This window comes from Homalodisca vitripennis, chromosome 3, assembly GCF_021130785.1.
Source record: "Homalodisca vitripennis isolate AUS2020 chromosome 3, UT_GWSS_2.1, whole genome shotgun sequence".
NCBI classification, from domain to species: Eukaryota; Metazoa; Arthropoda; class Insecta; order Hemiptera; family Cicadellidae; genus Homalodisca; species Homalodisca vitripennis.
In genome coordinates, this window is record NC_060209.1 from 67,287,348 (window position 1) to 67,301,095 (window position 13,748).

At 31.5% G+C, this 13,748-nt stretch overlaps 1 protein-coding gene across 1 annotated transcript in view; it reads left to right on the top strand.

Annotated features, from left to right (window-relative positions):
- Positions 1–253: 253 nt before the first annotated feature.
- The window catches only part of LOC124357015 (multidrug resistance-associated protein 1-like), a 105,624-nt gene continuing 92,129 nt past the window's right edge, over positions 254–13,748 (top strand). The window contains exon 1 of the mRNA XM_046808386.1: positions 254–456. Within this exon, the coding sequence (XP_046664342.1) occupies positions 409–456 (48 nt within the window). The 5' untranslated portion in view covers positions 254–408. The remainder of the gene's footprint in view (positions 457–13,748) is intronic.

Sequence of the window (13,748 nt, forward strand, 5' to 3'; positions counted from 1 at the left end):
TTAATACGAGGGAAAGTTATGGAAGAGAAAACACTCTGGCTTCTGAATGAAGTTAGAAAAACAAAATTGTCATCTTATTAACAACCAGTTAATGATATGACTTTCCACATCGCGTTTTTAACTAACGAAACAATAACCTTGTTATCTACCAATGGTCAATAAAAACGAGTTATTGGTTTAATCACCTTACCGAAGTCATATAAACAAACCGTTATCAGATTAACTCCACGTTTTCTTTCCACTTTGGCGCAAACCCCCACTTCCCATCACTGTACGCGGTGGGTAGGGCAAGGTCACAACGCCGCTTAGTCTTCGTGCGTTGGCCTTTCTTAGTTATCATCTATCCTTTGCTGTTAATACTACGACGAAGGGTGTCTTTACAATCTGTGCCGTTATAATAAATGACTCATGACTTCAAATACAACTCAAAATGGCTTTTGTGGGTCAAACTTTTGGGTGAGTTTTTATATTGTACTAATTCGATTTAAATTGCATTTTTTCAAATACGCATGTTAAATAAATATATACCAGTTAGGCACTGTATTACCTGTAAAACTTTCGAATATAATTTATTGGTTACTAAAAATAGAAATATACTCTTCGGTTCAAATTCATAATTCCTTAATAAAATGAAATAAAAAAAAAAAAAACGATTTGGTTATAAGGAATTCATCTCTAATATCCATCCTTTGGTATGCTCATAATCTCGAGTATTCTGAGAAATAATGCCAATGAGTGTTCCTTTATGCTAAGATCTTTTTTATATAACACCAAGAGCGCTTGTTTGGGTAAACCTGATGACATAAATTGATTAAAAAATATCCACAATAGTGTTTGGAAATATTGATAAATGTTGATCAATATTTGTCCTTCTGTGACTTATTTACGCGTTCCGGAAAGTATTTTGAAATGTTCATATTGCAAATAAATTATATTCAGGCCCTTAGCCACATCTCAGAGGCACTTATGGCGTGGAAAACACTAATGTGCAAGATTAGTGGAAATTCTTCTTAATTTGCTTCTAGTTTTTTTTGTTTGAAAATAGAACCCGAGGAATTAAATACTAATATAAATGAAGTGGCTTTTGAATACCTGTTAGTCTTTTGTAACAGTTCATTTAGCTAATGATGAATAAAAGTATGTAGAGGCACAGTAACAAAACTTTAACTATGTCTATCACCTATCGGCATAAAAGTCAAACGGTAAATTAGTATTTGCATGGGAAACCATATAACAAAAAGCTGTTTCATTTTTTGCCGTAAACAATTAATAGGTAGTTTATTTATAAAATTGTTTATTTCACCATATAGAAGTCTGATTTTAAAGCTGAAGTATTATCTAATGTCCATTTAATACCATTTCAAATACATTTAATAGTATTGACTTTATGAATGAGTTACACTTTTCGCCCTATTTTATTTCCTCGTAATTATTTTATATAAACTTTTCTTTAGTTTATATCTAAAATACAGAACACTTTCCTTATATTAGGTAACATACAATCCATTGAATTATCTATGTCCGGATAACACGGGTAACAGGCGTTATGTTACCCGTGTGTATAAACTTTCATGTAAAAATTATCGAACTGGTTATTAATAGGATGACAATGTTTGTTTGCTTAATTTCATTCAGAAGCCGGAATCTTCTCTCTTCAGAACTTTCCCGCGTATTAAAACCGAACTAAAAATCTCTTTAATGCCGTTCTTACCAGAGCTTACAATTAGACGATTCTCAATGTTATAAAAGTCACTGCATGGTATCCAAGTGCCAAAACGCAATCTAATTTCGAGAATTTCACTTTTAATATGAATTCTGATCATTGTTAGTTTGGTTGTAGGCCCAAACATGCCTATGTAAACTTATGTGAATCTAATATCGCGTGGTTATATTATTTAAACAAATTTTATACAAAGTTATACTTTTAATTACATACAAAGTTATTTGTTATAGCCTGTAAAATAACATCTGTCAAAACCACAATTCATAGAAATTTAAAAAAATTTAACACTTTTTAAACTTTAAAAGGCACTTTATTATTGCTAGAATCAAAATCCACAATCCGCTATACAACCACAATCCGAGAATCACAATCCGCTATACAAGCATTTAATAACCACGATATGATTTTATCTACCAAATGTTGCCACGAGTTCTGCATTCATCTTAATTCAAATGACATGTACTACGCCAATGCAATGTACACCACTATTATTATCTCTTTCAGAGTTAAAATCCAAAATTTAGGATATAGAAATCTTAAGAAACCCATTCGAGATCATGTGCAAGGTGAAGTACCCTTGAAACCGGTTCCCGTTTTGCCTCAATGCGGTGTTGTGTGGCAAGTTACCGGCTTTAAAAACTCTCGTTTCCTCAAATTAATTAATTTTTTACTTTTGAGTTTCTTGATTAAATTAATAACATTTTTGCAGGGCTTAGACGTTGGTTTATATTAATTTTAAGATTTGAACCAAACCTTTACAGTGCAGTATCTAAATATTTCAATTACCTATTTATGCGTCAACCGGCGCTAATATATTCCATTAAATTAAAAAAGTACTATAATATAAAGAGCGGTTTTATGTAAAGCAATACAATTTACAATACAATTTATTCCATAAAAGCAGACTTTAAGACAGTTAAACCGTTAATTATTTCCCTTTAAAAGATACCAACTCATTAGCTAAGTTAGGTGTAGGTTATTGCTACGTTTGAAACTTCTTCAAGGATTTGATTACGATCCGCTCGTGTACTTAGTATGTATTCAAATAAGTCCGTTTCATTTTCGAATATTTTGCAAAATAATTCTAATACCTTTTTAATAAATAATTGTATTACCTGCAATGTAGGAGTGTGGTATTTGTTACGTTTTAAAATATTAACGGATGATCTTTTACACTTCCAAATCGTGTCGCGTAACACGCTTCGCTAAGATTCAATGCAAAATTTAAAGTAGGTAGCTCATTTCATTTCAACATCATAGAAATCTTTCTTGAGATGTATTGCGGATGATGCTTCACATTTTTATTAATTAAATTGGGGTTCATATTAGTTTTTGATTAATAAAAGTCTGCACACTAATTCATTATAAAATGGTGTATGTGCTGGGATGGTTTAGACTATATGTGTAAGTTAAATATGTCACATGCTTGAATCTCTTGTATGTGTATTATTTGCAAAAATTATTTATTTTGCTATTTCTCGATGCCATCATGGTTACCCACAATACCAAAGTAAAAATATGCACTAACGCTCAGCTAAATCTCCATGGAGTGTCTCATGCATACACCATCATCGTACTGGTGTTGCTAATACATAAATGAAGCTTCGTGATAAATTTCAAGTAATATTTGCCTCTCGAGGATAGCCTTAGCTAAAGTAGAACCAATGGACAATGTATTATAATTTTAACGAATACTTAATTTCTCTCTGTCTTGATAGCATAAAATGTTTGAAATTGATATTTCTATTAATAAACATTTTTAATGGAATTACAATTTGTATGACCTTCATTTTCTTAACAATTTGAAGCGCAATTTAGCGGTTTATTTTTATAAAAATTAATCTGTAACAAGTTAGGGTACAACGTACCACGAATCTTGTAATAGACTTCGCTCAGGTTGCGTGTAAAATGTCACGCATATGACTAATTTCATGCTCGAGATCTGCTGCGGTTAGATAGATACACATCATGCAGGAAAGTAACATCTTTTCATACCCCGGCAGACAAAACAGAAATTGTCAGCCTATCAGTGACTTCAATGACGTACCTTAACCAAATTGCATGGTTGGACATTCATCGCCACAGAACTCAGTTTTGTATTTGTGCAAACTATGTTTTGTGCAACATTCAAAGCCAACATTCAATGCATCATGATACATTCACGTTTTTGTTTATTGAGTTAGTTTTCATAGCAGTGTTTAAAATAAACGTTCTTGTCAGGCAAAGAAGGCACTACAACGCAAGTGTGCGCTGAAAACCAGATCTTGCTTCCTTGCGTTGATTGGCCTTCACTTTATTACTTGTTCTTTTTACTGTATGCCTCATAACTGTACGCAGCTTGTTTAAAAATTTATTTATTCTGCTATTTTCGCGTCGCATTTAAGGGTGCCCATGTGACTAATGTAAATATATTTGCTAACGCTCAGCCAAATCCCATGAATTGTCCAGCATTATCATAATATAACTAGTGTTGCTAATATATAAATGAATCTTCGAAATTTCTAGTCTATACGTCGGTCGTGCGTTTTCGAAATATCGGGCAACGAGAGAGATAAGCATAAATAAAAATTTTCCAGTCCCATGAGTGGTAGGCTTCGCTTACTAACTCTCAGCCAATAAAAAAACACTTTACTAATGCGAAAATAAAAATAAAGTCACCAAGAAATAATTTATAGAAGTTTAAAAAATGAAATTACTAATTTTAAATTTTGAAATTTTAACAAGTTTCCTCTGTTTTTATTTAGTATAACATTAAATAAAAGAGTATACATAATTAATGTATCTTGTTATTTTTATCGCATCTAAAATGGGGTGTTTGTTTTGCTTTTACGCGTAAAAACTATTCCTATCATTTGTATTGAAATTTAACATGGACATTCTTAGGGTCCCTTGTATAAATATAGCCTATTCTTATTTCTAACATACCTCCGAGCTATACCCCACTTGACTCAAAAGTATCAAAAATTTCCATCTTGGTCTCTATAGTTACGACTGTTATAAAACCATATTAGTTGTCTTTTGAAACAACAAATTGAGCTCTGAGGTGTGTGTGTGTGTGTGTGTAATTAATTTATCGTGAAAGAAGAAAAATAAACTAAAAGCGGAGTGAATTACAATGGCCATAAATGTACAAATGTTTGAAAGAGTTTCTTTATCGTAGCAACAAAGCAAACTCAACTTTGGCGTCGGATATATATATATTATATATATATATATATATATATACATATATACTGTATATATATAATTCACTCAAACCAGACATTGTAATACACGTGCAAAGCCTACGGAAATACGTGGGACAGCCCGCGGGTAACTGCGGATCCCAGCTAGCAACATTAATTAAATATAGATATATTTTAATTCCAAAATACCACACACAAATGCTTGTATAAATATTTGTAAGAAAATTTATTTAATGTAAAGATAGAGATATATTTTGAAGCTAATATGGTCACAGATACAAGATGGCCGTACTAATTTTTATTTTCATAAATAAATAACAACTTCGTTGTGTGATGAATATAGTAATAAAAATATTATTACTTAACCTATATTATAAATGGCAGGAGTGGCGGGCTGAAGCCAGTTAATTATTCCGGATTTTACGCAATGAACAAAATTGTTAATGTATATATGTAGGGTATTGAGTTTGGTTTCATAAGACATTGTAGGACGGTATATTTAGAGTAGCTGAAGGAACAAAAACAGAAAGGGACTGGTGCGTTAACATGATTTAACAAACCATTATCACAATGACAAAAGTTTGAGGAAACAAGCGAGCTCAGTGAGTCCGTGATTATAGCAAGTGGATTCACAACGCAATATGCCGGACATTCAATTCAATTTCTTTATGACAGAAAATCACCACGGAACATCGCGTTCATTTTTTACTGGTAAGGTGCACGATATATAATTGGTATGTAAATATGTAAATACTGATATAATTCCTATACTGGACAAGGAAATAGTGTGATATTGAAAAGCAAGAATAGATACTTTACTATATCAGCTTTACAGATATTCTTTTTTAAAAAAAACGAATATTAAGGGTAAAAACCAGGGCAGCAAAGCTACGTGGCTCACCCACAAGGTATAAATTTCCTATAAGGGAACTAAACTAATCGTAAATATTATTGGTAAATCAGGTCAGTTTAAAAAGTTTAGGTCTATGTGTTATGTCCACGTACGTTTGGCCACACGTTATTTTTTATACCGTTTACTAGGCCTACAGTGAAGAGATTTTAGCTCCGATATATGGCTATTAAAGAGTAAGGCACAGTGGGAATTTAAGATTTTTCACTGTAAACCTTTTACCCCCAAGTGTCTACCTTACACAAGCGCAGAAGTAGACACTTTTTAACTGTAGTGGGCTTCTCAGTCCACATGCTCAATGTATATATATACAGGGTGTCAATTAAGTCTGGAACCTCTTTTTTAATTTTTAAAACCACAATATAAAAAATACCCAAAGTTCACACGTGCTTACTGGTGATAGTACCGCACATATCTGCCCAATTACCGACCCGATAATCCCTTGGGGGGACGGTCCACAAGGAGTCAGACAAAATTCTTAAATAGCAGCATAGGTCAAGTTTGGTATCAAATTAAAGGTCTTACTTAGCAGAGTACAATGCTGCAAACCGGACTTAAAAAGGTGGATTCATTCAGTAGTTATAGCTATTTGAATTTTAAAACGATTTGAACAATGTAAATTATTAAGTATTACAAGTAAAACACCAATTTTTAAGTACCTGTGGATCAAAGTAAGTGTTTCATAATGTTCCCCTACCATCATCTGACAATGTAGTAATCGAAGCCAGGAATCAATAATTATTACCAATAACACAACTACTGTTAGAATGTTTTACAATATATATTTGAGACCCAGAACGGTTTCTATTGAACTATCAATTAGCACCCACAGCAAATGATAGCTAATTTCACTATTTATCATTGCAATATTGCTCTTCTCAAACTTATAATACAGTAAAACTCAACCTTTGACACTCGACAGCTGATAGCTCTGGTGTGTTATTCTATTGAAGTAATAAAGAAATTTTATTTAAAAAGGTTACTCGTATCAATTCTGACGACGGTAATGTTCAATGTTGTTTTCCGTTTGTATAAATGATTGATTAAGACATAGTTTTTTTAACGATTACATAATAATCGGTCAATATACTACATTGCTGACAATCCTACAATACTAATCTATTACAAAAATTCCTCTAAAATCCGTCAGCTTCAGTAGAATTGTGAATAGACACCCTAAAAACTGAAGCTTGGACGCTCAGTGCTCTATAGTTGTAGCCTAAAAGTAAATAGGTCGATGTCAAAACATAAATTATAACATTTGCAGTTAAAATTCAAATTAGAACGTGAAATGTTATTGTCTTGTTAACTAAATTACATCAGCGTACCAAGAACCTTTCAATTATCAAGTAGCAAAACCAATTATAGCGAAACAATTATGTATTTAAATTATGTATGTCCTTGCAATGCACGAAGAAATAATAAGGTCTATTTAGGAAGATAAGCTAACGTTTTATTTTGCAATACGCAGTTTGTTTCGTTAAATATTTTGGCATTTCTTTGACAAGAGAGCAATAAGGATTTCGTTGCAGAAAGCTTGGGAGTAAATGCCGATATTTTACGATATATAAGTACCAAAAGCTAACCCATGCAGTGCCAAAGTCAGGTATAGTGATACAGTATACATGATACTGTTACAAATATCTTTATACTGTAACACAGTAAGTCATAACCACCGTGTGAAAACTGAATATGTTATACGACAAAACACGTCACTAACTATAGTAGACGATGTCGACCCTCAGAGTGCGAATGGTCTCGTATTGAATCTGATATACCATCACAGTAAGATGGGTATCCATAGTGGCATCGAAAATCTTAGGATAAACAAATTAAAAACAACTTCAATAATCTCACAAAATATTTAAACATGTGATATATCGCACCACGTACGCTCTTTCAGAGTTAAAATCCAAAATTTAGGATATAGAAATCTTAAGAAACCCATTCGAGACATTGTGCAGGTGAAGTACCCTTGACTCCGGGTGTTCCCGTTTTGCCTCAATGCGGTGTTGTGTGGCAAGTTACCGGCTTTAAAACTCTCGTTTCCTTAGATTAAATACTTTTTTACTTTTGAGTTTCTTTATTAAATTAATAACATTTTTGCAGGGCTTAGACGTTGGTTTATATTAATTTTAAGATTTAAACCAAACGTGTAGAGTACATTATCAAAACATTTTAATTACCTAATTATGCGTCAACCCGAGCTAATAACCTCCATTAAATTAAAAGAAAGTACTATAATATAAAGAGCGGTTTTTATGTAAAGCCTTATTACAATACAATTTATTTCATAAAAGCAGATTTTAAGGCAGTTAAGCCGTTATTATTTCCCTTTAAAAGATATCAACTCAAGATATAAGGTTATTGCTAAATTTGAAACTTTAGCAATTCTTCAAAGGATTTGTCTGCGATCCGCTCGTATGTATTCAAATAAGTCTGTTTTTATTTTAGAATATATTGGAAAATATTTACCAATTATTATTAATAAATAATTTTATTGCCTGCAATGTAGAAGTGTGGTATTTATTACGTTTTAAAATGTTAACGGATGATCTTTTACACTTCCAAATCCTTCGCTAAGATTCAATGCAAAATTTAAAGTAGACATTTCGTTAATGCAAAATTTCGTTACTGACATACTAAAATACGACAAAAATTGTACATCCCTCGGCAAACAAGAGAAACTTTGTATTATTGTATCGTTGAAGCCAACCTACTGTTTTGCTTCAACGATGCTCAGGCAAATTCAATGATTGGACATTCAACATCATAGTACTAATTCTTATCATCGTAAAATGTATAAATGCAAAATTTAAAGTCTAAACAAGAAATTGTTCTTAAGATGTATTACCGCATGATGCTTCATATTTTTACTAATTAAATTGGGGTTCATATTAGTTTTTGATTAATAAAAGTCTGCACACTAATTCATTATAAAATGGTGTATGTTCTTGTGATGGTTGGACTATATGTGTAAGTAAATATGTCACATGCTTGAATCTCTTGTATGTGTATTATTTGCAAAATTATTTATTTTGCTATTTTCTCGATGCCATCATGGTTACCCATAATATCAAAGTAAAAATATGCACTAACGCTCAGCTAAATCTCATGGAGTGTCATCCATACACTATCATTGAACTGGTGTTGCTAATATGTAAATGAAGCTTCGTGAAAGATTTCAAGTAATATTTGCCTCTCGAGGATAAGCTTAGCTAAAGCAAGGAACAATGTATATTAATTTTAACAAATAATTAATTTATCTCTATCTTAATAGCATAAATGTTTGAAATTGATATTTATATTAATAAACATTTTTAATGGAATAACATTTGTAAGACCTTTATTTCCTTATTAATACTTTGAAGCGCAATTTAGCGGTTTATTTTATAAAATTAATCTATAACAAGTTTGGGTACATCATACCACGAATCTTGTAATATGACTTCGCTCAGATTGCGTGTAAGATGTAAAATAAATGTTTATGGTATCCATTTGTTTATTATTATCGTTTCTTCCTTGAACACTGAAACATTTTATTTAAAAAATATCGTATGACCCGTCTTAGTATGGAATGGATGACAACGGTAAATATTGAAATGTGTTAGTATTGTGGACTCTCTTAAAAGCGCACTCACTGATCTTCTTAACCATGATCACTAAGAAAACTACGAACTTCCTTCTTTTTTCCACATTGGTCTAAAATAGTTCATATATTACTGAAATCGTAGGGGATATTCAATCAAATACACGGAATGTTGCATAGAAATTGCAGGCGAAGCCGCAGATATATGCTAGTATAATATAATGCTTATAATATAAACAATACGTTGTATTAAACAATATAAGACTAAGTAACTTTTTCAATATAATAATAGTACATTTTAACTTTTATTTCCAGGTTTTAATTTGTCACAATGCCAATCTAAATTGAAATACTATATTTCGTAATTATTGTGGCAATACAATAATCCCACTCCTTTGTCTATAGTTGGAGTTTTACAATGTATTCGAGATCCAGAACGGTTTATATCGAACTATCAATTAGCACCCACAGCAAATTATAGCTAATTTCTCTATTTATCATTGCAATATTGCTCTTCTCAAACTTATAATACAGTAAAACTCAACCTTTGACACTCGACAGATGATAGCTCTGGTGTGTTATTCTATTGAAGTAATAAAGCAATTTCATTTAAGAAGGTCACTCGTATCAGTTCTGATGACGGTAATGTTCTATGTTGTTTCCCGTTTGTATAAATGTCCATTGATACATTATTAAGACATAGTTTTTTTTTTTTTTTTTTTTAACAAAAAACATCTTGTCCGAAGTAACCTTGTACATTAATGTATTGATGTGCCATAATAATCGGCCATTATACTAACTTGCTGACAATCCTACAATACTAATCTATTACCAAAATTCCTCTAAAATCCGTCAGCTTCAGTAGAATTGTGAATAGATACCCTAAAAACTGAAGCTTGGACGCTCAGTGCTCTATAGTTGTAGCCTAAAAGTAAATAGGTCGATGTCACAACATAAATTATACATTTGCAGTTAAAATTCAAATTAGAACGTGAAATGTTATTGTCTTGTTAACTAAATTACATCAGCGTACCAAGAACTTTTCAATTATCAAGTAGCACAACCAATTATAGCGAAACAAAATTATGTATCTAAATTATGAATGTCCTTGCAATGCACGAGGAAGTAATAAGGTCTATTTAAGAAGATAAGCTTACCGTCTTATTTTGTAATACGCAGTTTGTTTCGTTAAATATTTTGGCATTTCTTTGACAAGAGAGCAATAAGGATTTCGTTGCAGAAAGCTTGGGGGTAAATGCCGATATTTTACGATATATAAGTACCAAAAGCTAACCCATGCAGTGCCAAAGTCAGGTATAGGTGATACAGTATACATGATACTGTTACAAATATCTTTATACTGTAACACAGTAAGTCATAACATCACACCGTGTAGAAAACTGAATATGTTATACGACAAAACACGTCACTAACTATAGTAACGATGTCGACCCTCAGAGTGCGAATGGTCTCGTATTGAATCTGATATACCATCACAGTAAGATGGGTATCCATAGTGGCATCGAAAATCTTAGGATAAACAAATTAAAAACAACTTCAATAATCTCACAAAATATTTAAACATGTGAGATATATCGCACCACGTACGCTCTTTCAGAGTTAAAATCCAAAATTTAGGATATAGAAATCTTAAGAAACCCATTCGAGACATTGTGCAGGTGAAGCTACCCTTGACTTCCGGGTGTTCCCGTTTTGCCTCAATGCGGTGTTGTGTGGCCAAGTTACCGGCTTTAAAACTCTCGTTTCCTTAGATTAAATACTTTTTTTACTTTTGAGTTTCTTTATTAAATTAATAACATTTTTTGCAGGGCTTAGACGTTGGTTTATATTAATTTTAAGATTTAAACCAAACGTTTGTAGAGTACATTATCAAAACATTTTAATTACCTAATTATGCGTCAACCCGTGCTAAATAAACCTCCATTAAATTTAAAAGAAAGTTACTATATTTAAAGAGCGGTTTTATGTAAAGCCTATTACAATACAATTTATTTCATTATAAAAGCAGATTTTAAGGCAGTTAAGCCGTTATTATTTCCCTTTAAAAGATATCAACTCATGATATAAGGTTATTGCTAAATTTGAAAACTTAGCAATTCTTTCTCAAAAAGGATTTGTCTGCGATCCGCTCGTATGTATTCAAATAAGTCTGTTTTTATTTTAGAAATATATTGGAAAATATTTACCAATATTTATTAATAAATAATTTTATTGCCTGCAATGTAGAGAAGTGTGGTATTTATTACGTTTTAAAATGTTAACGGATGATCTTTTACACTCCAAATCCTTCGCTAAGATTCAATGCAAAATTTAAAGTAGGTGGCTCATTTCATTACTGACAATTACTAAAATACGACAAAAATTGTACATCCCTCGGCAAACAAGAGAAACTTTGTATTATTGTATCGTTGAAGCCAACCTACTGTTTTGCTTCAACGATGCTCAGGCAAATTCAATGATTGGACATTCAACAATCATAGTACTAATGCTCTTATCATCGTAAAATGTATAAATGCAAAATTTAAAGTCTTTACACAAGAAATTGTTCTTTTAAGATGTATTACCACTATGATGCTTCATATTTTTACTAATTAAAATTGGGGTTCATATTAGTTTTTTGATTAATAAACGTCTGCACACTAATTCATTTATAAAATGGTGTATGTGCTGTGATGGTTGGACTATACGTGTAAGTAAATATGTCACATGCTTGAATCTCTTGTATGTGTATTATTTGCAAAATTATTTATTTTGCTATTTTCTCGATGCCATCATGGTTACCCATAATATCAAAGTAAAAATATGCACTAACGCTCAGCTAAATCTCATGGAGTGTCATCCATACACTATCATTGAACTGGTGTTGCTTAATAAAGTAGGTTAAATTGAGCTTCGTGAAAGATTTCAAGTAGTAATATTTGCCTCTCGAGGATAAGCTTAGCTAAAGCAAGGAACAATGTAAAATTAATTTTAACAAAAATAAAAAAAACACACCAAAACCATTTATCTCTATCTTAATAGCATAAAAATGTTTGAAATTGATATTTATATTAATAAACAATTTTTAATGGAATAACATTTGTATAGACCTTTATTTCCTTATTAATACTTTGAAGCGCAATTTAGCGGTTTATTTTAACTCTAAAATTAATCTTATAACAAGTTTGGGTACATCATACCACGAATCTTGTAATAGACTTCGCTCAGATTGCGTGTAAGATGTAAAATAAATGTTTATGGTATCCATTTGTTTATTATTATCGTTTCTTCCTTGAACACTGAAACATTTTATTTTAAAAAATATCGTATGACCCGTCTTAGTATGGAATGGATGACAACGGTAAATATTGAAATGTGTTAGTATTGTGTGATATGGACTCTCTTAAAAGCGCACTCACTGATCTTCTTAACCATGATCACTAAGAAAAACTACGAACTTCCTTCTTTTTTCCACATTGGTCTAAAATAGTTTCATATATGTACTGAATCGTAGGGGATATTCAATCATAATACACGGTATGTTGCATAGAAATTGCAGGCGAAGCCGCAGATATATGCTAGTATAATATAATGCTTTATAATATAAATACAATACGTGTATATTAAACAATATAAGACTAAGTAATCTTTTTTCCAATTATAATAATAGTACATTTTAACTTTTATTTCCAGGTTTTAATTTGTCACAATGCCAATCTAAATTGAAGATACTATATTTCGTAATTATTGTGGCAATACAATAATCCCACTCCTTTGTCTATAGTTGGAGTTTTACAATGTATTCGAGATCCAGAAACGGTTTATATCGAACTATCAATTAGCACCCAACACAGCAAAATAATTAGCTAATTTCTCTATTTTCATTGCAATATTGCTCTTCTCAAACTTATAATACAGTAAAACTCAAACCTTTGACACTCGGACAGATGATAGCTCTGGTGTGTTATTCTATTGAAGTAATAGAAGCAATTTCATTTAAGTAGGTCACTGTATCAGTTCTGATGACGGTAATGTTCTCTATGTTGTTTCCCGTTTGTATAAATGTACATTGATACATTATTAAGACATAGTTTTTTTTTTTTTTTTTTTTTTTTTTTACAAAAAACATCTTGTCCGAAGTAACCTTGTACATTAATGTATTGATGTGCCATAATAATCGGCCATTATACTAACTTGCTGACAATCCTACAATACTAATCTATTACCAAAATTCATCTAAAATCCGTCAGCTTCAGAGAATTGTGAATAGGATACCCTTGGACGCTCAGTGGCTCTATAGTTGTAGCCTAAAAGTAAATTAGGTCGATGTCACAACATAAA